The 24,358-nt window shown below is 43.0% G+C and overlaps 2 protein-coding genes across 5 annotated transcripts; one reads left to right on the forward strand and one right to left on the reverse strand.

Annotated features, from left to right (window-relative positions):
* The first annotated feature begins 4,879 nt into the window (after positions 1 to 4,879).
* LOC308161012 (uncharacterized protein) lies at positions 4,880 to 12,802 on the forward strand. Of its 4 annotated transcripts, none has more exons than XM_080534944.1 (17): positions 4,880 to 5,175; positions 5,836 to 5,912; positions 6,157 to 6,258; positions 6,451 to 6,510; positions 6,599 to 6,668; positions 6,941 to 7,106; positions 7,370 to 7,439; positions 7,805 to 7,960; positions 8,056 to 8,112; positions 8,261 to 8,386; positions 8,507 to 8,631; positions 9,014 to 9,065; positions 9,151 to 9,221; positions 9,694 to 9,861; positions 10,193 to 10,301; positions 10,404 to 11,288; positions 11,343 to 12,802. In XM_080534944.1, the coding sequence occupies exons 1-17, from the start codon at positions 4,986 to 4,988 to the stop codon at positions 12,675 to 12,677; spliced, it is 3,819 nt and encodes a 1,272-aa protein (XP_080391070.1). In that variant the 5' UTR covers positions 4,880 to 4,985; the 3' UTR covers positions 12,678 to 12,802. The 4 variants fall into 4 exon arrangements, with proteins under 4 accessions (XP_080391070.1, XP_080391069.1, XP_080391071.1 ...); XM_080534943.1 differs by having other exon boundaries at positions 10,404 to 11,261; positions 11,295 to 12,802; XM_080534945.1 differs by having other exon boundaries at positions 10,404 to 11,261; positions 11,391 to 12,802.
* Positions 12,803 to 14,938: 2,136 nt separating this feature from the next.
* On the reverse strand, positions 14,939 to 21,990 carry tmem240a (transmembrane protein 240a; the record flags this gene model as incomplete). The annotated part of the gene is made up of 4 exons (XM_080533747.1): positions 14,939 to 15,093; positions 18,532 to 18,740; positions 21,442 to 21,548; positions 21,934 to 21,990. The coding sequence occupies 4 exons, from the start codon at positions 21,988 to 21,990 to the stop codon at positions 14,939 to 14,941; spliced, it is 528 nt and encodes a 175-aa protein (XP_080389873.1).
* Between the last annotated feature and the right edge of the window lie 2,368 nt (positions 21,991 to 24,358).

A 24,358-nucleotide genomic window follows, 5' to 3' on the forward strand; every position in this document is an offset into this window, starting at 1 on the left:
TGTGTCTGAGTGTTAGACTGTCAGTGTGTCTGTGTGTTAGACTGTCAGTGTGTCTGTGTGTTAGACTGTCAGTGTGTCTGTGTGTTAGACTGTCAGTGTGTTTGAGTGTTAGACTGTCAGTGTGTCTGAGTGTTAGACTGTCAGTGTGTCTGTGTGTTAGACTGTCAGTGTGTTTGAGTGTTAGACTGTCAGTGTGTTTGAGTGTTAGACTGTCAGTGTGTTTGAGTGTTAGACTGTCAGTGTGTTTGAGTGTTAGACTGTCAGTGTGTTTGAGTGTTAGACTGTCAGTGTGTTTGAGTGTTAGACTGTCAGTGTGTCTGAGTGTTAGACTGTCAGTGTGTTTGAGTGTTAGACTGTCAGTGTGTCTGTGTGAAGGTTAGGCAATGGATGAAACTAGGAAGCTGCACACAGCCAGCTATCTTGACAACATAGCTGTGTAATCATGAATGCTTCTGTAAATACTACAACATATTTAATGACTTTGCACGTCTCCTAAAAACAACAGACAGACACACACACACACACACACACACACACACACACACACACACACACACACACACATTGTAACCATAAACAAGGTGCCGATATGGACCCATCATCATCGATTCATTCACGTTAACGATTACCATGGGCTGTCATATAACGTTACAGGGCCGTTAGGTCAATTAACCTTTGGCAGACTTACCAATCATTTCTCCTTTAGTTACGACACTGTTGCATGTAACAGCATAATAAAGGACCAGTTAAAGCCGGGGTAATAATACATGATAGCATCATTCGCTGTCTGTTTCGCTTCTCTCCTCCACTGACATGTGATTCGTAGTCGTGCGCATTTCAACGGATAGCCACTTCGGCCAAAAATGTGAACGCAGACAAAAACGCGAATGCACTCTCTCTACTGTTTTGATTGATTGATTGAAAACTTTATTAGAAGATTTGCAGAAGTAGGTACATGAAAGTACATATTACATACAAGGTCAACTAACAGGATAAAAACCCAAGAAAGCCACTGGCTTATTTCAATTGGGGTCCTTGATTGTATACAGTAGTATACAGACTGTATACAGTAGATTCTTTCTTCTGCACCTCATAGCCTAGTTATAATATATTCACCTTCTCGTCTCCTCTTCTTCGATAGGTGAAACAAAATGTGATGTTCATTTGATTGTTTGATTTCATTGGTTTGTACATTTGCCCCAGGACGTGCACAGGACAGGTACGGGCTATTGTTGCCAGGGCAACAGCCCGTTTACCCCGATTGGCTGAGTTGCCCCTCTATCTGGAGAGACTTTTTTATTATTATTTATTGAATAAAAAATTAACAAGCAGAAACACACTCACTTGTGCCACCACAGTTGGAAACATCGCGCTAAAGTGCCCTCTTATGTGGCGAAATCGTGGGAAAACATAGCAAGTTGTTCCTTTGTTGTTAGACCAGTGTTTCTCAAAGTGTGGGGCGCGATGGCATTCCTGGGAGGCGCGAGAGACAGGAGGTCAACAAGTTAGGTACCTACAGGTTCTAATCTACACACAGATTTATGTGTTTGTCTGAAAATATACCACAGCACAACAGCTACTTTGCTATTTTGCTTTTTATTTTGGGCAACTTCAATAATACCCCTGCCTAACGATTAAGAACGTTTTAAGTTAACTGGAGACTAAATTGTCCACTTTTGCAGACAGGCCGGACTGGTAGATAAGTAATGGTAAACATATCTGGACTGTTGACTTGGACTGTTTCGCCCCAAGATGAACGAATATTTCAAGCTAAATATTTTAAATGAATATTTGCCAGGTGAATACTACCTGTCCCCCAAAATGTTTGTGTCCCTTTATGTTACCCAGGCCTGCATCATTATACAATATGGACTTTAATAGCTTATTATGACCAATGATGTAAATAACATACGGAATAAGGGAATATGTATATTATTTAATATGTATGTCTATAAGTATGAATTAGGGTTAGGGTCCCTCTAGTGGCAGCAAAGCTTATTAGGCTACAACACTTAATATTTCAAGTTACCTTTCTCATTGTCTTTACACAATACGCGAGGGGAAGGGTAAACTTTGAAATGATAACACTTTAGTGAAGGTTATTCAATAATATACATTGCTTTCATTTATTAAATGAAAATATGCAAAAACGCACTTTATTCAAGATCAAGTTCATCATCATGCACACAGCAATTGCATTCACACAATGGATATAGCCTAATTAAAACATGATTTGGATCAACACCGCTTGAAAATTTAAACAATACTATTTAAGCTCTAATGCCACTGATTTGACGCTAAATAGTCATGCACACAGGCAGTGGCCGTGCAGGTGGTCCGTGTAAGCATTCAGCTTTTTATTTTATAGTCCACATTTATCTATCCATTCATCTCTTTAATTTGGCTCTCTAAAAGACATCCCAAATTAAAACAACCTTCAATTAACACCATCGCGCCATGGCATTTCGGCATAAAGAGATGCCAGCAACCGACTGTTTTGAGTTATATATATATTATACCATGTAACTTGCCGCTCTGTAGCCCCTGTGCACTGGCCTGACGTCAGTCTTTCATGAGCAACTTACACTGCAAGCTATCGGTGCATTGGATATTATGTCAGAGCCTCTTTTACAGCTCTCACTGCTAAAGACGGGGGTTGGTTACAGAAGAGCATAACTGAATGAATGAATGAATGAATGAATGAATGAATGAATGAATGAATGGTCTTTATTGTCATTGATATAGTACAGGTACCATACAACGAAATTTGGGAAGGGGGGCTCCCCTGGTGCTAGGAAAAAAAACTAAAAACAAGAAGGGAAAAAGAGCTCGTTTACATAAATAAAGGCTATGTACACTATCCACTATACTATACTATACAAATAAAACACTGTGCTGTACTCTATGCTATGCTATAAATATCCTAACATTTCCTATCTCTGAACCTTATGTACCCGAGGGTTGTCATATTGCACATAGTATTATTGCACATTCATTTAAAGTGTCGCAGTTTGCAGGTTTGAAATGTTCACAGTTGTGTTTCAGTATTGCACTTGATTACAATCTAGTAGCTGCCATCAAATTGTCTAGATTGTCCAGGGCCTAGAACCTAGGTCTTTGCTGTGTTCAGGGCCTGAATGGCCCTAGGGTAGAAGCTGAGCTTCAGTCTATTTGTCCTTGCGGACATGGTCCTGAACCGCCTGCCTGAGGGCAGCCGAACAAAGTGTTCGTTCCCAGGGTGGGATGGGTCTCTGGAGATCTTGCACAGTCAGTTAGAATTGAGGTCAGAGCATTGCAAGCTGTAATAATTGCCAAGGTTTGATTTAATTATCCTGGCGATCTTGCAATAGACCTATAATTAGTCACAATCTATTGCAATTATAACTTTGGAGTACTTGCTTGACACTTCCCTCACTCCCAATGCTTATAAGCTAGAGCGTTGGCCCCCCTCTCTCTTACAGATCAGTGTTGCAGTGCCGTCCAAATTCAATGTTTCCATCTTTGTTATCATTTTTGTTCTGTTGATGTTCAGCATCCTTCTACTATTGCATTTTGTTATGTTACAGATTTAAATTCCTTCTATTCTAGTGTATTCCTCTTCTCCCTGCTGTCTGGACTACAGAGTCACTTTCTGTCTTCCACCTTAGAATGAAGACACATCTCTTCAGGCTACACTTGAACTGTCCCTCCTAAGACATCTACTCCCCTGTATTGTTTTCCCAGTGTCAAAAAACGAATAATGTTCCTCCTTCTAGCACGACGACTGCCAATGGCTCCAGGCCAGAGCATAGCTTACTTTTTCCTGCTATGACTGGTGGTAGATGACGCTTTGATTTGGTCGCTTTGGATAATGGTGTCTGCTAAATGCAAAAAATGTAAATGTTCTCCATATAGTTGACAGCCTACCTTATAATTTAAAGTGATGTACTGTAAGTGTTGTGTATTACAATGCTGCAACATCTGTTCGGTAGCCACCTGTCTGTCTCCCTAGTTGATACTTGTCAGAAGAGCATATAAACCCATTACACTGGTCAACTGTACAGTACACATCTTATATCCAGGGTGCTAGTACTTCAAAAGGCCATATCATTATGTTTAATGATAAACCTCTTCTGAAAAAACGATCAAAAGTTAGTTCCATATTTTAACACAGATCTTATTAAACCAACTTGAGTGGACTTGCTATAAAAACACACATGTATCTTTCTTTCTATCACTGCCCTGTCTTTTGTAATTACACATTGTCATTATCATAAATCAAAGGCTATTCGGTGAAGTAGTCCTATAATTTACTACATCTTCTTTGTTTGTTGATTGACTTGTTTAGGTTGACTTTTCTGTTGTTCAGACATACTATAGCAATCTATAAATGAGAGGCCAGAAAGGTGCTGTTGAAATGTTATTGTTAAAATAATGTAGGCATAATCCTGCAATGATGGGTTCACCTATCATGGAAATCCTAGGGGAGGAAGGTGGGAACAAGCCTTATCACGGGCTTCCCTTTGGAGTTGCTCATTTTGAATGAATGAATGAATGAATGAATGGTCTTTATTGTCATTAATATAGTACAGGTACCATACAACGACATTTGGGAGGGGGGGCTCCCCTGGTGCTAGGAAAAAATACTAAAAACAAGAAGGGAAAAAGAGCTGGTTTACATAAATAATTTTCACTGATCTATAAAGGATGTGTCGTACGCAACGGTGTCGTCTCTTCATCTGAGAATAGTAGCTCATTGGGCAGTTTGGGATCATATAGAGTTATGAAAGGAGGATGTCGGAGTAAAGTAACCAATAAGCAGACAGTATTCCACGCGTCCTTGCTCACCATATTTTGCGCTTGCGCAGAGCTTCCTCCACACGCATGGCGCTCTGTAGTAGTTGCGAAGGGGCAAGACGTGGTGGGTCATCAAGACATTCTTGACCCTCAGCCTACAGAGGTTGCAGGTAGCACGGGCATCGAGAAAGGACTGCATTTCACTAACCATGTCGTGGCTCTTCGGCTGGGGGAAGGGGTCCGGAACACCCCCGACGGATGACCAAACACCATCCACTCCGGCAGAAGGGGGCTCGGGAGGAGCGTCTGGAGGGGATAAGCCCAAGGACAAATGGAGTAACTTCGACCCGACTGGACTTGAAAGAGCCGCAAAAGCAGCAAGGGAACTCGACAGATCACGTATGTATCTATGGCTATGCTTGAAGCTTGTTTAAAGGGTGCATGGAAATGATCTCCCTCTAACCGTGTTGTAGTGTATAGACTCGAAGAAACATTGTATCCATGTTTCGCTTTACTTGTCGCACAAAATAAAGTCAGCTCAAAAACGAACGTCCTTTAAACCTAGATTGAATGTGCATTAACAGTAACCAATCAATATTCCTAGAATTGGGCCTGCTGGGTTTGACAGGTGCCCTGTGCAACCGACTGTAAGGATTTGGTGGGCGTGTCAGTGAATGAAAGAACAGAGTGTTCCCATGTGGTTGTTGTCTAGCTCCTCATGTGTAAGAGGATCACGTTACTGTTCATGGGTGCAAAAGAGCATGCGTGTGGCTCTCTACATGGGGGTGTATATTTAGTCAATGAATGTCACGTGTGTGGTGCTTGCATGTCACATAGGTCTGTAGTACACTAACTGTATCAGTACTTCTAGGAACAAGGGTTCAAAGCTCAACTAAACTGGCAAATAAAGTGGTGTGGTATAATTCCTTTACTGTTATTGCTATAAACTGAAATCAAATAGTGTTAACTTACCAAAGACATGTTGAATAAACAATTGAATTGAAAACTATTGCAGGTTAACTAGATCACTTAACTGTCCTCTTACCTTAAACTCTGTAGGCCATGCGAAAGAGGCACTGGACCTGGCTCGTATGCAGGAGCAGTCAGTACAGATGGAGCATCAGAGTAGGGTGAAGGTGAGTTTGCCGTATAATTGTATCAGTATTTATTTACTACTAACAATCAATCAAAGTGTGTAATCCACTATTGCCTTTGTGATGGGTGAGACATTATAATATTGTCTTCTTTTCACAAGGGATCACTGGTTTAAAAAGCTCTATGCAACAAGTAACCAACAGTTAGATTCAAGAATTGTAGTTCTCTGTGCTACAATTCTGGTCCCTTTCGAAAATGTCTGAACTCAATCCCATTCACCAATAGGAGTACGAGGCAGCCCTTGAGCAGTTGAAGGGAGAGCAGATCCGCGTCCAGGGAGAAGAAAGACGGAAAACACTCCAAGAGGAGACCAAGCAAAATCAAGCGGTGTGGGATTTGTTGTATTGTAAAACAGTTACTGACTACACTCCAACTACATCTTCCTGTCAACAATACGTCTATCTGCAAGATGCACAGGGTTAATTACAGATTATATAACAAAACGTTTTCCTTGCACATCCGGTTTGAAATAATTTCTAGTATAGTGCTAAGGTATTTTCTCTCTTGTATTCCCTCTAGAGGGCACAGTATCAAGACAAACTTGCCCGACAGAGATATGACGATCAACTCAGGCAACAGGTAAGATCTATATTGGATTTGTATTGACTATCTGACACATGCCATATTCTTGAAAAGGGATGTTCATCATTGTGTTTCGTACCTGCAGCAATCCCTCAATGAGGAGAACTTGCGTAAACAAGAGGAATCGGTCATGAAGCAGGAGGCTATGAGAAAAGGTGAGGCGAAATCGCTCGTCATTGTAACACACAGAGCCAACAAGTTATCTTTGCAACGGTGCCAGGGGAGGAATGAACCATAAACGGTAGTGCAATAGGTTGGAAATACAGATAAAGAGAAGGCTATTAGGCCTTGTCTATCTATATATTTGTCCATCTGAAGAGAACAGGTGCAGCATTTTCTCAGGTCCAAATGTTTAGTAAATCAGGCCCACAGTACTCAAGGTTGGTTAAAATAAGTGCTTTACTTGGCTCTCCCCTTCCCTACCTAGCCACCATTGAGCATGAGATGGACCTTAGGCACAAGAACGAGCTGATTCGGGTGGAGGCGGAGGCTAAAGCTCGTGCCAAGGTAGAGAGAGAGAACGCAGACCTCATCCGAGAACAGATCCGCCTTAAAGCTGCTGAGCACAGACAAACAGTCCTAGAGTCCATAAGGTGAGATTCTATTTAATTTGATTCCATTTTGATGTTTTTTTTTACTAGTTTTCTGTGTCCGCTCGTTATTATGATGTAACTGCAGTAATGAATTCAAGTTCTTATTATGTTGCTCATCTTTTATGTCATACATTTAATTTGACCAGCAGGTCGCTTTTTTCTGTTTGGACAAGAAGCCAAGAACAGAATCCAAGAATGCAGTTTTGTATTTAGCGGGCATAATAGGAGCACTGACTGTAATAATTGTGTTTTGTTCATGGCAGGACTGCAGGAGCAGTGTTTGGCGAAGGGTTTCGGGGTTTCGTGTCTGACTGGGATAAACTCACTGCCACGGTAAAAAGCTTCCTCCTCTATAAATATATGATATATCACACATTCACCCACCATGCCCGATATATCTGAAGTTTCATGGTCTTGCAATTGGAAAATAAATACTCTAATCAAGACACCGTCTTGAAAAGTTGCTGCATCCAAACATTTGTTTCAAGCCTCAATTAAACATGATGATGTTTAGTGAAGTGATTTCGTATGTCTTTTCTATGTGTCCAGAGAGAGAGAGATTGTGTATCAGCTGTACAGTCAAACCTAACAACCCCACCCTGAGATTAATATCCTAGTCACTTATTGTCTGAGTCACACACTGTTGTTGAATGCCCTGTAGGTGTCTGAGTCACACACTGTTGTTGAATGCCCTGTAGGTGGCTGGGTTCACCTTACTGGCAGTAGGAGTGTATTCTGCACGGAATGCTACAAGTGTAGCGGGGCGCTACATCGAGGCTCGTCTGGGAAAGCCCTCACTAGTCAGAGAGACCTCCAGGATCACTGTTGCGGAGGCCATAAAGCATCCCTTTAAGGTAAACACAATTAGTCAAGTATCATTACTGTATCTCTATACTATACCATACATACTTTATGGCATCTGTTTTATTCTAAACTCCTTATCTTCTAGACAACTAAGCGTCTGAGAAGCAAACCACAGGATGCTCTGGAGGGAGTGGTGCTCGCCGTGAGTGCATAGTATACATTCAGTATTGCTCCATATACAGCAACGTCAAGATTTAAAAAAAAATTACATGCATTGATAGGTCACTCTGTTAGTTTGTTGGAAAAAAAACACATAATTTTTCCTGTCCTCTTGTTTCTCTCCTGTATAGCCAACCCTGGAGGAGCGTGTGAGGGACATTGCCATCGCCACTCGTAACACGCGGTCGAATAAGGGGCTCTACAGGAACATCCTGATGTATGGACCACCAGGCACGGGCAAGACGCTATTTGCCAAGGTATCACATGGCATGTACAATACCTGTTGGTATCACATAAGTCGTTATGGAAATACCAACTCAAAACACAGTGAATGTGTGTTTAATTTGCATGGCTAATGCAGTTGCTTTGTCCTGCAGAAACTGGCTCTCCATTCTGGGATGGATTTTGCCATTATGACAGGTGGTGATGTAGCACCCATGGGCCGTGATGGTGTGACTGCCATGCACAAGGTCTTTGACTGGGCCAGCACGAGCCGGCGCGGGTATGACCCCTATTCATTACTGCTGTTTGCTCTATGCTCTTGCTCTAACATGCGGAACAGATGTGTCATTGGCAGATATTGGTTGAGCATGGCGCTAGTAACACTAAGGTTGTGGGTTCGAGTCCTGCTGGGACCATATAAACAAAACATTTATGCACTCACTGTACTTTAAGGTCCTTTGGATAAAAGCTAAATAGCATATATATTTATTGTTTTTTATATTACCGGTACGTCTTCCTCATGGCATTTATGTGATAATAGTGGGTCTGTGCTACAAATGTTGGAGATAGTGTCATGTAATTCTTATTTACGGATGTTCTGAGAAAACTGTTGGATTTGTCTAACCTCTTTCTCTCAAATCTGTCTTATCTGTCCACTGTAGCCTCCTGCTCTTCGTAGATGAAGCAGATGCATTCCTGCGCAAGCGATCAACTGTGAGTTTACTAACAGAACAAAGAGCATGCTAGATTTTCATGAGCTTACATGTTCAGGTTTTTGACCATATACATTTGCCTGCAGGAGAAAATCAGTGAAGACCTCAGAGCCACTCTTAACGCATTCCTTTACCGCACAGGAGAACAGAGCAACAAGTGGGTACTATCCACTCTATCTTATATTATTCAATGAAAATATATTATTCTACAACAGCATGTTTGGATACTGGATTCTGATTGGCTAGCAACAGTGGGAAATATCTCAACAACCCACTGTTCAGACCGCATTTCCAGTATCAATGCGCCTCCCAATCAATCTGATTAAGAACACCTGTGCTGACCTACAATGCAATGGTTGATCTTGTTTATGGGACTATATTCTGTGGCGGAAGGATATATGTATTCTGAAACGATTAATGATTGTAAATACATGAATTTAATGTTACAACTGTGTATTTATTTTTTATGTTATGTGGTGGCTGTTGTAGAAAAGCAATTTACCATTCGAGGGCGGGGGTTGTAGACTCATTTACCACTGTACAGGGTTTTCCTCATGGTAAATTGCTTCCTTCTTGAATGAAAAGTTCATCGATTGTGTGTCTTGAAATAATCTGATCTCTGTCCCCAGGTTTATGCTTGTGCTGGCCAGTAACCAGCCGGAGCAGTTTGACTGGGCCATAAACGACCGTATTGATGAGATTGTAAACTTTGCCCTGCCTGGGCTGGAGGAGAGGGAGAGATTGGTGCGCCTCTACTTTGACCGATTTGTGCTGGAGCCTGCAACCATAGGGAGACAGTGAGTATTTTCAACTGATACCTGGAGTTTCCACTGTTGTCACATTTCACGTTTCAAGTAATTACTAGAGCAAGGACAAACATTGATCCCTAGAGGTTACCTTGCTGATTACTTGGATAATGTGTACAAACTGTTGCAAACATAAATAACTGTTTTAGAAAGGATTGACTCATAAAAGAAGTGACTTGCAAACTGAAAACCTTTGAACACTTTTTGCTATTGTATTAGTATAGTATTTTATTGTTCTATAATGTTCTGTAATGTTCTATAATTTGTTCTATAATTTGAAAGCTCATATCCTATGCCCATCTCCCCACTTTTCACTCTGCAGGAGGTTGAAGTTGGCCCAGTTTGACTATGGACAGAAGTGTTCCGACATTGCCAAACGTGCAGAAGGCATGTCTGGCCGTGAGATCTCTAAACTTGGTGTGGCCTGGCAGGTGAGTAATGTAAATTTGACCTGACCTTTCAAAGCGGTGTCATTGTTAAAAAAAAAATGAAAAAAAAGTATGCAAGGTAACCTATTCCTGTCTCCTTATAAGGCTGCTGCATACTCCTCAGAAGACGGGGTCTTGACCGAAACTATGATTGACATGCGAGTTGACGACGCTATTCGACAACATGCACAGAAAATGGACTGGCTCCATATGGAAGGGGGTTTGGAAAGTGTTGGCAAGACTGGGATGATGCTGCCAAAAAAAGAGGCTGCAGAGAGTGTGATTGGATTCACAGCCCCCCAAGAGGCTGCACCACTGGCCCAAGATTTTGCCCCGACCATCCAAGAAGTTCTCCCTGTCGTGGAAGCAATGATATCCAGTGCTCAGTCCGCCGCGGTGGCAGTTGAACCGGTGAAGGAAGTTGAAGCAGCTGCTATTATCAATGAGGCAGCCACCCTTGTTAAAGAGGCAGAGGCTGCTACCCCAGCTGTTGAAGAGACTGTTGCAGCAGCTCCAGCCCACAAAGAGGCAGAAGTGGTCGAGACCCACGTGGAAACTGCAGCTGCTGCCCCATTGGTGCAGGAGGTTGAACCAATCAAGGAACTGCCAGAAGAGACTGCAGCATCTGTTGTTCAAGAGGCCGTAGTACCAGAGGTGAAGGAGATAGATGTGACTGCAGAGGTCAAGGAGGCTGAGGCAGTGGCGGTGGCAGAAAACCTTGTGGATGCAGCTCCTGTCATTAAATGCGAGACAACTTCACCTGCTGTTGAAGAGGTGACAACAGCCTCTGTAGCCAAGGAGTCAGAGGTGACAACAGCCTCTGTAGCCAAGGAGTCAGAGGTGACAACAGCCTCTGTAGCTAAGGAGTCAGAGGTGACAACAGCCTCTGTAGCCAAGGAGTCAGAGGCAGTTGCAGTTGAATCAGAGGCTGTTGCAGTGGAGTCAGAGGCTGTTGCAGTTGCAGTGGAGTCAGAGGCTGTTGCAGTTGCAGTGGAGTCAGAGGCTGTCGCAGTCGCAGTGGAGTCAGAGGCTGTCGCAGTGGAGTCAGAGGCTGTCGCAGTCGCAGTGGAGTCAGAGGCAGTTGCAGTGGAGTCAGAGGCTGTCGCAGTTGCAGTGGAGTCAGAGGCAGTTGCAGTGGAGTCAGAGGCTGTCGCAGTCGCAGTGGAGTCAGAGGCAGTCGCAGTGGAGTCAGAGGCTGTCGCAGTCGCAGTGGAGTCAGAGGCAGTTGCAGTGGAGTCAGAGGCTGTTGCAGTGGAGTCAGAGGCTGTCGCAGTTGCAGTGGAGTCAGAGGCAGTTGCAGTGGAGTCAGAGGCTGTCGCAGTCGCAGTGGAGTCAGAGGCTGTCGCAGTTGCAGTGGAGTCAGAGGCAGTTGCAGTGGAGTCAGAGGCTGTCGCAGTTGCAGTGGAGTCAGAGGCAGTTGCAGTTGCAGTGGAGTCAGAGGCTGTCGCAGTTGCAGTGGAGTCAGAGGCTGTTGCAGTGGAGTCAGAGGCAGTTGCAGTGGAGTCAGAGGCAGTTGCAGTGGAGTCAGAGGCTGTCGCAGTCGCAGTGGAGTCAGTGGCTGTTGCAGTTGAGTCAGAGGTGACAACAGCCACTGTAGCCAAGGAGTCAGAGGCTGTTGCAGCTGAAGCTTCTGTAGCTGAGTCAGAGGTGACAACAGCCGTTGCTCAGGAGATTGTGGTTTCCCCAGAGTCAGAGTCGGCTATTGCCAATGAGTCTGTTGCTTCAGAATCCAAGGCTTCTGCAACTGCTCTTGTTCAGGAAACTGCAGTTATTATGGAATCAGAGGCCACTGAAACTGTTGTTGCCAAGGACTCAGAGGCCAGCGTAGCTCAGGAGACTGTTGTTACTAAGGAACCTGAGGCCGTTGCAACTACTGAAACTACCATTGTGAAGGAGGCGGACGCCACAGCAGTCCCTGTAACCGTGGAGACGGAGGCCCCAGCAGCACCTGTAAGCCAGGAGGCTGAGACCATAGCAACCCCAGAGACCACAGCAGCCCCCGTAACCCAGGAGACGGAGGCCCCAGCAACTCCCGTAACCCAGGAGACGGAGGCCCCAGCAACTCCCGTAACCCAGGAGACGGAGGCCCCAGCAACTCCCGTAACCCAGGAGATGGATGCCCCAGCAATCCCTGTATCTCAGGAGGCAGAGGCTACAGCAACAAAGGTTGACACAGAAACTACAGATAGCAAGGAAACTCTTATTTCCAAGGACTCAGAGGCGACTGAATCTACAGCTACCAAGGATGCTGTGGTCACAGAAACCCCTGCCACTCAGGAGGCCAATGCTAGCAACGATGAAAAACCTAAAGCAAAGGACCAGGAAGGGGACGACCCAGACAAACCAAAAGATCCACCTAAGAAATGGTTTAAATGGTGAAGCTACAGAAGAGCTTGGGCAAGGAGAAAGAGATGACATTTGTAGAATCATGAATATGTGCTGTTGTACTGGTGTTCTGTCATTGTAATTAAACGACCATTCATAATCAGTGTTTTGTCATTGTAATTAAAATACTATTCATAATATGTGGTACCGGTGTCTTATTGTATTTCTGTCTTTGTTTTTAAGTGGGGGTAATACTTTAGTGTGTGGGATGATTTGGCACCGTTCTCTCTAAGATTGAAATACATAAATAAGAGATTTAACGGCCCATTCGAGTGAAATGTCAACTATATTTTCAAGGTGAAAGGCAATGTCCTGTATTTACCTGTGATGTCAGTAAATCGTTTTGGTGGAAATGTGTTTCATTATTGTTTAATGTTCTAAATCTCAGACTGCCGCCTAAAGCTAAAACTCATGTGTTGTTACTCAAATACTTGGTTTACCATGTATGTAGGTGGTGTGGGTTTATGTAGGTTTTCTGGCTTGACTAAAATTAGTAAACTATCTCAACATCAAATTAGCTATGGCTTCTGATTACCCTGTTACACATGTACCACTATAGTGGTGGAACTTATGAAGTCAGGACAACTCTTCAGCCAATGACATTTTGTTTGCAATCAATGATGAATGTTAACAAAGTACAAACATACATTATACGTGTGATGGATAACAATTACATATCTTAAAATTGTACAGAAAGTACAAGTTGACATTTTTACCATTTACTGTCGAAATCAGCTTCTGTTTTCTGATGAGAGGTGAAAGGTTACAGTGGATACGTCACAGCTTGGAAAATTTTTATTTCTCCCTCGGGAACTTGTAACTGAGTTTCCTACAGCAGCTGAACACACCATTCATCACGGTAAATTGGTGCAAATCGACTGATAGTTGTGTCCGTGCCACATAATTGACTGTTCATTGATAGGATTACCATATGAGATGCGGGCAAGTGCTCCATGGAAACTCTGAACTTCCAATGCTTGCTTCTGGTTCCGGTACAAAGCTTACATCTTTTAATGTTGTCAACATGGACATCCTAAAGGTGCTCCTTATTGCAGTGAGTGATAGTGCCCTAAACAATTACTGATTTACACAATATCATAACTTTACTCTGTGTTCCTTAGTTCCTGTTAAAGAAGTATACTCTCACAATAAGAATGATGTGATGTCCATATCCATTGATATTAAGGGAATGACACATTCAAACGTTAGGGGTCACTGTTGTGCTTCAATGGCACTTTTAATAAAACAGACATTTTATCCTCACAACAGCAATGTCTGGACAGAGAGGGGGAGGGGGGGGCTGGGTGAGGGTTCCCTCTGCTGATAGGCTGGTTGCTCCTGATAAGTATGAGGGAATTGGATATAGCAAACTGGGAAATGCTATGGGACACAGTATTGGGAAGACAAGGGAAGCACTGAACTGTCTCTGTCTTATTTTGGCTGGCATCAATTTCTCTTCTCACTTCTTATAAACTATAAGAACACAGCACAGAGAACCCTGACCACAAGCATGTACTCCCCTCCCCCTCTTATATTTACAGGTAAAATTAATACATTCATTTAATTCACTAAGTAACAAAGCTAATTAAATCTGTGTTTTTAGCAGAAATCACACTGTTCACTTTGTCATATTTCTTGCGCTTTCTTACCTTTCTTTCATCCTCCCATACAGTCTCACCAGGTCTATTCTTGACACACAACTCACGCCACTCACGAACAAACCCCCCCCCACACACACCCTGTTGACTCTTAAATCCCACTTACCCATATTTATAATTATTTACATAAGCAGCAATCTAACTGTCCCATCACAAAATCTTAAAACCCACATATCCCCCTCATTTACCTACCCCCTCCCGCCCAGAGAAAGACCCTCCCCATAGAGAAAAAAATTATAATTCTAACATCCCCATTCCATACACTGCCCGCATCTTACCCTGTTCTAAAAGAGCATGCCTAGTTTCAACAATGAACACAGAAAATGTCTATACAGAAAACACCCTTAAAAATGTTTGTTTTTTTCCCCTCCTCCCACAATGGTGGACATGGACACAGACAAGATTTCAGTGGCAACTAGTATCTTCTTCCTCGGCTTGAATTTGGATTTGTTGATGCTGACTTGCGTCAGGTCGTCATAAGAAAGTTTCGTGGAATTAGAGGGGGGTTATGAACAGTGGAAGGGCCGTTTTCGAGGGTCTCTGAGGCAGCAGTTGGCCATGGGGCAGTTTGGGGGGGTGGGGGTTCTTGTTTCAGAGTCAGAGGTGGCGGGGGCTGGGGTGGCCGTTGTGGTACAGCTTCTGCTTGATGTGGACCATGTTGCCACTGGAGTCCTCCAGCTGTCTCAGCTGGGCGCGTCGGCGCAGGTCTCGAAGGTTGCAGAACTGGGGGAGCCATGACCAGGAGGGAGTATCTGGGGAATGAGAAGAAAAGGAGCAGGCTTGTCAGAGGAGCGAAGAAAAGAGAGGAGTCAACATGTTGTGTGATGAAGATAATTAGAGAGAGAATTTGTGGGGTTCATGAAAGCTAATGCCCAAGGTCATTTGTTATTTGAAACATTTCTAAACTATCCAAGTATTTGTCACCATACCAGAGTAAACACCCTAATACCTCTTGTCCATGCTTGAAAGTAAATTACAAATAATATAACAATATATTTTTGCCAAATATATATAATTTTACATAATTTCTATGCTACTGAGTATGTATATCTTATAGAATGCTGCTACATCATTTTTAATTGTGACCTTTTTAAATAGTCTGGGATTTATTTTTCAAGCAGACTAGATGTTCATTCTCAAGCATATGAGTGTGAGCTCCAATGTGTAGAAATGGAAGTGAGGGGATTTGTCCATGTCAAGCTTAGCCGGTGAAGCGATGCCCGTTGAGACTGGAGAGAGGAGGGAGAGCCCCAGACAGCACACCCACTAGCAAATGGCCCTGCTAGAGGTTGGGGGAAGGGGGGGGAGACAGGCAGTGGGTAGTGGGGGAGTCGGAGGGAGGAGATAGAGGGAGTTATTTATAGCTGTGAATGGGTATGCAATCCACAAGGACTATTCTGAAGGGTATCCAAAGGAAACGAAAGAACGAGACAGGTTCCTCTCATTTGAATAAAAGGATGGAGAGATGGAGATGGAATCAGGAGAAAAATTAAAATGGTAATGCAATGCAGGAAGTGGGGTAAGGGCAGAAATGAAAAGGTAGTTTACAAAGGGGGCTGGGGGGGGGGTGGCTATGCCAAATATAAAGGAGATAGATAGAGTATAAAGAAGATAGAGGGTTGGATTCAATAACTAAATGGTGAGGCTATAGATGGAAGAAAAGGGGGGTAAAGGGAATCAATGTGCACCTCAATGATGTGTGTGTGTGTGTGTGTGTGAGCGTGCATGTTCCTCTCTTGCCCGCCATTCCAGCTGCTCTCTCTCACTCTATTTATAGCTCCTGAGGAGAAAGAGAGAGCGCAAGTGTGTGTGTGTGTGTGTGTGTGTGTCTGTGTGTGTTTGTGTGTGTGTGTGTGTGTGTGTGTGTTTGGGTGTGTGTGTGTGTGTGTGTGTGTGTGTGTGTGTGTGTGTGTGTGCGTGCGAGCGTGTCTGTGTGTGTGTGTGTGTATGTGTGTGTGGGGGTGGGGATGTGACGGTATCTCCAGCCTCCCACCCTCCTCCTTGCCGCTCCGTCAGCCTCACCTTCACTCCCCATCTCAGGGAGGCTAAACGAGTCTGACCCGCCATCAACGTCACAGCTAAACACACCAGTGGAGGGGCATTCCCTCCATACACTAGGATTCCAGCACTATTTATTTTTTTAAGCGTACAGCCATTTCTCTAAAGCTAGAGGTGATCTACATAAGTCTTTATGTATTTTATGTTGATGAAATGGATGTATTTCTGATGTATTTGAGAAAATATATTGTCTTGATGCTGCAATCCTAAAGCAGTCATTTCTTACCTAATCCGACTGGAATCATAAGATCTGATCATTTGTGTGATTTCTGATTCAAGTGTTTCCTGTCCCAATCTCACTTAGCATCAACTTAGAAATACAACAAACACTAAAGGCTTCTGAAGGATATGGCTTCAGTATATTTAGGATGCAAAATTGTAGGGTTTTCTTTTTTGCCCCATGTTTGTGTAAGAATTGAATATGAATCAAAAGTTTAAGATTAATTTGTCATATCTTACATTTACTCTAGACACATACCAAGATAATCTACAGGCTGGCATGTTCAGTATCTAACATTTTTAGATACTGAACATGCCATCCTGTAGAATATATTTTATAGAGCATCAGTGTGGCAGTTCAAATATCCAGGTCACAGCGCCTACTTTAGTATATCTACAGGATCCAGGCCAGTTAAAATATAGGCCTATTATGACATTGAGAGCTGTACAATATAAAACTGACACTGTTGGAATACTCCAACGCATAAACTATATGAAGACAAATGATTGAATAAGGTGAATGCAAAGTAAGTCTTCTGACACTTTCACACTGGCAAGACTCAAGACTGTTGATCAATGTACCAACATGTCTTTCCAATGTACAGACAAATGTTTTCTTTGCTGCAGGGAATCTGTGTCTCACTGAATCATACTAGAAGCACGAGATCGGATCTTACGATATTTAGTACATAGTTTCACACTTCCTATCTCTTACAAAGGTAGCTACCCCTCTCTATGGCTTCAGAGTAATCCACTTGTGATTACTTGTTCTTACTTTTCAGCTCTGTAAGTATACACAAACAAAGATGATAATAATGTTTCCCAATCACACACCAACACAAATACAGTATAATGCATATCCTGTTAACTAAGACATATTTTCTCTTTGACACACTATCTAGCTCCCTTTTTGTATTCTTTGGACATCTCTGTGCATGTTCATCTGAGGACCTTCTGTCTTAATGTTTGCAAAAGATCAACGATGTCTCCCATAACCACTAGTAAGGTGGACTGGGCCACCAACCCAGGAAAATTGGAATTAAAATGGTTTTCATTCAACGTTAAATTGGTGACAGTAGGCCCACCCCCATCTCACCCCATGAAAGCTAGGGGAACAGTGAGTGACGTATTGACGGTGTTCCTATTCTAATAACAACAGTTATTAGTATGCACACCTCAATGACTGTCTTTGTGATGCTGAGAATGAAATGAATATGAACACTTGTTGCTCTAATACCTAATACTTGCGTAGTAACACTTTAACAACTCTACTAACCAATTTGTTACATAGTCATTTATTACTGACTTTGTTATTACATAGTAATTTAAATAACCGAAATAAATACAAAATACAAAGTTTAACTCTACACATGTAATGTCAACATTATGGACAACGTGACATTTCCAAATCAGTCCCTCTAGCATAGCCCCTTTGAATGTTTTATATTAAGGTTATTTGCCTTTGGTTCACTCTAACTTAAGAGTGAACTTCTGACTTTGTAGTAAAGGACAAACGTTGGTGCACAAAGACAAAAATATTGCACGGTCTGGTGAAAGGGGAAACAAGTCGGCAACCAATCAAAATGTTCAGACTTTTATTTTGAAACACGGAAATACATTTAGACGTTGTTGAAAATCACAACACACACTCGCTAGTCAAGCCAAAATACTGCAATGCAATGGATTCAGTGAGTAATCCCCACTGCTACCTAGTTAATTATAACACTATTTTACATTGTTAGCAGGCTCACAAAACACGCTGTGTTAGTTGACTAGCGACTAGCGTGTCCAAGTCCAAACATTAAATCGGCTGCCGACTTGTTACCCCTTTCACCAGACCATGTCACCAATGTCATTCATGTCACAGAGGAAGAAGGTACACTCACCATAATAGAGAAAGAAGGTACACTCACCATAATAGCGACTGGCCCTCCATGCCCTCACAGCACAGTGTAGCACTCCGTCCAGCCACAGCAGGAGCCAGCTGATACAGAAGCCCAATAGCAGCCCCAGCATCAGGTCCATCTCCTGCTTGGTCACGCTGTCGCTCACAAAGTAGTTCTCTGACGAGTCCACCAGAGAATGGTCCCCGTCGTACGGGATCACGTAGTGGACATGATGCCTGAAAAAGTCCAAGTAGAGGGTTAGAAGGTGGAGCGAGGGGGCAGAAAGGAGACTGGGTAAGGGAGGGGAAATTATGGGAGGATAGGTGGGGAAATCGTGTAAAAGGTTGGAATGATGAAGGTTGGTATAAATTAGGAAAATATGGAACAGAGTACATGATTAACTATTCATACAATATAGCCTATTGTATACCATGGGCTCATTTCCCAGACACAGATTAAACCTAGCCCTAGACTAAAAAGCATCCTCAACAAAGATGAAAGTGTAATTAAGTCTATAGGACTAATCTTTGTCTGGCAAACAGGCCCTAAGAATTGCCTTACTTTCCTATACAAATGTGTACCATCAATCTGAATAGAACACATACTCCTACTCAAATATTTATAATTAATTACTTAGCGTATGTGACGGACAGTATTCAAATCAAGGTCCCCCATTTGCTATAACATGCCTCAGCCCACTAAGCTATTCAAACTTGGGGAGGTCTCAGGAAAGGTTACTCACCAGCCATGCATGGTTCCTCCCGCTCCTCCACAGAGACCCGCCCCACATTTGTCACCAGATAACTGACTTAAACCTTCTTCCACATGCCACAAAAATTACTTAACCTACTAAGCTTTGGGGGCTAAGACAAGTGTTCAGGTCTTAGGTAAGGTTACTCATCACAAGCCAATAATGTAACACACACCAGATATGACAGTGATAAAGAATAATTAACACCACCATGGTACTGCAGGCCTTAATCCAACCATTGTGCTTAGTCTGCTGTACGAATATGGAAATGTATTGAAGCTGTTTTACTCTGGGTTGACTGAGAAAAGCTTGATGGTCCATGGTAGGGTGGGCTTTGACTTTTGTTGACTTGAGTCTAAATAACACCAGAACTGCCCCCCAAAAGAAGAATGGGACACCAGCATTTCAACCCACCAAATATGCTCCTATAAAGTAACAGCACCACTCATAGACATGGCCAGAGATTCTCAGAGGCAGCCGTCTGACTAGTCACCAATCTCTGGCACCAAATGAAATGACAGTGGAGTGTCCTCAAGCCTGATTAGGTGTGCACTGCCTCAACACCTCATGTACTAAAGGGAGCTCGCTTAATGCAGCCACAGTGTTCAAACTCAGGTAGTCTCAGTTTCATTTGTCTATTCCATTACATGTTTATGCTAAGAGGGTAAACTTGTGTAAAATGGGCGAGTCTTATTGAAGCGAAATTCCAAGTCACTAAAAGACACTGGGTCAAAATGCGAACCTGAAACAGACTTGCAGTGATTTGAGGCTAGCGTATGACTACAGTAGATTCGGAGATACTATATACTGTATCTACATGTAGGCCTACAAGTGTAAAAGTCCAAGAGTAAAAAGGATAAGTAACTGACAAGGATTTAGATATTTAATTCAATTATATTAATATTTGAGCAAACATTGTGAATATCAAGCATTTAATATTGACTGACAGGGGAAAATGCTGTCATTATAGATTGACACGATGTTGTCACAACGCAGTCACAACTCTATAGACATGAATAAAGTATGTCCCGACAATTCATGGCAGCTTCTCCTATGAATGTCTTCTAAATAGGATGATAACTTGTCCTGTCTCAAGAGTTTCCCAATCTTGTGCAAGATTATACTTCGATGACAATCCTAATTTCAGTGATGCCTGATGACCCATTTCTAGACCTCAGGTTGAGCCTGGCCACTCAACACAGAAGACAAATACTATATTTATAGTGGTAGAAAGGATAGATAGAGCCAAAGCCTGCTACAATGTAACTGCAACGCTTTCACAACCGAGCAAATACTCAAACCAGATTTTCCTCTTTGCAGTGAATGTATTGGGTTCATTCAGACTAGCAAAATTCCATTGTGAATTTAATTGACTAAAACACTGATTTGAAAAGTAATGATGATCAACTTGGCCTGTCTGTTTCAGTGGCCTGTCTGTTTCAAGTCCATATATCCAGATTGGAATCATGTGAAAATCTTGATTCTCACTTCATTTAAGGTTAAATGTGTTTCCTTTAATTCAAGCATCTGAGCTACCAAGGCGAAATAAGAGGGACTATAGCCTACAAATCAAACAGGCCTAGGTTAACACTTAGGTCTCAGGTAGATTTTAGCCATGGTAAAATCCCATTTCCATTAGGCCCATTCAAAATAAGTGGGTTATGAGCAATCAATTACAATAGGCTATTCCATAATAGACTCAATATTACTCAATTGTGTCCTCTCTTATACATCCATTGCTATTTATTAGGCTATGCAAATATAAAAAATGTAAGGCACTTGACTCTCAATTGTGAGCTGCCTTCGTTCAAAATGATCACATTTACCCTCATAATTCATAACATATGCATGGCTCTAACACACCTTCTTATGCAGTAAAGGCGAAATCACAGTGTAACCTGAAAACACCGTAAAAAACCTGCGTCGTAAACAAGCTACCGCTAGACACACGCAAAGCCTACCACAGATAAAAATCACTGTCGACGTCAATTAGCCAATATTGCAAAAGATTACGCATGGAGCAGGTTCGATTTGGAGGCTTATAAAAACGCTTCAGCGAGAGAAATCATTCGAGAGGCCCGTAGAGATATGACGGGGGAAATAACAGTCCTCCGCTTCCCTTAGATTTCAGATGTAGCCCATACATTTCCAAACGCATCACTAGGCCTGTATGATATTGTTTTTACCTTCCACAGTTGCAATGACAGACGCGGTCCTCTCCTCGTAGATGCGGTAAGATGTAGTTGTGAAAGCGATCCAGTAGTGCGTTCATGTCCATTAAACAGGCTATCGCCTGCAAAGAACCATTCGAGTCAACTGGGACATGACAAGCACTATTTCCAACACAGCACCGTTATGACATGGCATGACAGTCCATTTCAGAGAATACAGACAAATACATGCATACCAAAAAAATCTATCTTAGAACAGGTTACGACTAGCCTATTTGTAGGAAAAAGTCGCTCGGTCCAAAATGTTTTTGGATTATTTATTTAAAACCATAACTGTGGGTAGTCTATAGGCTATACTTCCACAAGTCTTATGGTCATTTTTAGTTTCCTTAGCCAAAATATGCTCTAGTTTTAATATCTACATGTATCCATAAGTTGACAAATATAGCCTTGGTTGTATCACAAGAAAGGACATGCAGGAGTGCAGTAAAAAATCTTAAATCTTACCATTACAACTGAAGCACCAAGAATCATAAAAATCATGGTGGTTGTGATCATATGCATCAAAACTTCCAAACTCGCCGCCGTTCTCAAGCCTCCTCTACCCGCGGCAGTGCAAACGCTCCGGCCGGGCTCTAGGCGCTCTGTCCCGGGAGGAGATGCTCATTGGGGCGCCTTTGCTGCACCTGACTCTCCGTCCTTCTAAACTCGCCAGATTGGAGTGAAATTAAACGGCGCACAGAGGCTGAGCTGGACCGGTCTACCTCCGTCCCCTATTGACACAAGCACTCACGGTGTTCACAGTCCTCTCCCCATCCAGCGATGCGTCGATTCTATGGTGCGGACCGGGTCGTGGAGTTTCGCGTTCAGTCCAGCGGTCGCTGCGCCGGGCTCAGCGGAAATAAGGTGCTGGTGGAGAGGGTGTCCTATCCTGATTACTAATGCAACGATGATCTTTTCCGGTACAGAGCGATCCCATTCAAAAAATCTCAGCGAAAAGGGTGAGCCAGTCTTTGCACAGGGATGTCCCTGAGTTATAGCCCCCCTTCTTCCAAGACAGCAGGTTATTCCCGTCTTGTATCAATTAGTTAAACGAGTTATGGATAAATAGGACCCTCCATCGATGGAACATTCAATTACTCTAGCCTGAATCGTTTAGATTTTCCATATAATTGCGACGTCTTATATCAATCTCTGTCCTCTTGGTACATAGCCTATAAATGGCTCGATAACATCGATGTCAAGCCGAATCGAGATATGTAGCCAGTCGGAACTCGACCCACCCTTCCCTCAGTCCAGTTGAGATCAGGCAGCAACTGCATCAACGCCCGGAGCCAGACACGCATGATTATCCCATCTTGTCTTAGCCATCGCAGCCAGGAGCGTCCACCACCATCCCTTTGCGCGAGCGCGTGCGTGTGTGTGTGTGTGTGTGTGTGTGCGTGTGTGTGTGCGTGTGTGCGTGTGTGCGTGCGCGTGTATGTGTGTGTGTGTGTGTGTGTGTGTGCGTGTGTGTGTGCGTGTGTGCGTGTGTGCGTGCGCGTGTGTGTATGTGTGTGTGTGTGTGTGTGTGTGTGTGTGTGTGGGGGGGGGGGGGGAAAGGAGGTATGGAGAGAAAAAACTGAGAATATGTGCCTCTCTATTGCACTTGACTCTGGGAAGCATTTAAAGCCAATCGAGCAAATAATTCCAGAATATTCGCAATGGTTTAACCTGCATACCTTTCCTCCAGAGGCGGTACTCGCTTTACAGATCAACCTCGCCCCCACCCTCCCCTTCTCTCTCCATCCCTCTCCCTCTCCCCCTCTCTCGACGTTGCAGTTCATTTTCGGATTCTGCGCCATTTCGCTGGGCTGTATTCCTAGAGTGCTGCCAATTTAGCTTTTTCATATAAGCTGATACTGTACGTCATTCGGTTCCACAAGCTGTTGAGCTTTACCGACCTATAGACCATTCTGTTGGTAGGCCTATTACAGACGACATTAGAGGAGGCCGATCTTGAGGGTGTCTTTCCACTCCTCCCTATCAAGACAGTCCTGAAATACATTCCCATTCACTTCTCACGAAGAGCTCCGTTCATTCAGACTTAAATGTGAAACACAACCCGAGGAATGTCACAAGATGGCTATCCCAAATCTCTAGCCCTTCAAATGACAATCAAACACATTGGATTCTGGTAAACCGGAACACAATATATCTTCAGAGATTATTAATTGATCAAATCAAAGCAGTATTTGACCATTTGACCAAGTGTCGGGGTAGCAGCGAGGCCGCCACCAGTTCAGGACCTTGGAGAGTGGCCCCGATTGCAATTGGCTATGGCAAATCTACAACAGCCAATGGCTGTCTCTCTCTCTCAGTCAGGGCACTTTCGTGAAAGATAAGATGTAAGTATATGATATAGATTTACCATGCTGTGTTATCATGGCTACAACATATTTATCATATTTCAAAATAGATTCAGTCCAATAATGTTTGTCTTTGTCATGTAGGCTAGTATCTGTTTATCCAATATATGTACCTCTGTCTTCTTCAGTCGTGCACTGTTGAGGTGAGCACGCACGCACGCATGCACACACACACACACACACACACACACACACACACACACACACACACACACACACACACACACACACACACACACACACACACAGTCAAAGGGGCATCATGGTGACCTGTTTTTCTAGATCATCACATAGTTTTGAGTTAATGGCAAGATGAGACCTCTGTAGGCCTATATAACTGTGCAATATATACCCAGTGCATACATAAACACACGCAACCTTGTAACATACGTAGCATCATACACACATAATACTGATCTCTAAAATTTGGGAGGTATTTCACTTAAAAAAAATCACATTTAGTTATTTAGCATTCTCATTTTCCCTTCCATGCCTGCTGGTGCATTTTTAGGTCCTGAGGCAAT

This window comes from Nansenia antarctica (assembly GCF_963989245.1).
Source record: "Nansenia antarctica genome assembly, chromosome: 6".
In the NCBI taxonomy this organism is placed as follows: Eukaryota; Metazoa; Chordata; class Actinopteri; order Argentiniformes; family Microstomatidae; genus Nansenia; species Nansenia antarctica.

Bases quoted from the DNA above. Each gene is read 5' to 3' on its own strand.
- LOC308161012 (XM_080534942.1), top strand. From the start codon at position 4,986: ATGTCGTGGCTCTTCGGCTGGGGGAAGGGGTCCGGAACACCCCCGACG. The intron at 5,176-5,835 runs GTATGTATCTAT...TAAACTCTGTAG, and splicing joins AAGGGAACTCGACAGATCAC to GCCATGCGAAAGAGGCACTG. The intron at 9,222-9,693 runs GTGGGTACTATC...CTCTGTCCCCAG, and splicing joins ACAGGAGAACAGAGCAACAA to GTTTATGCTTGTGCTGGCCA.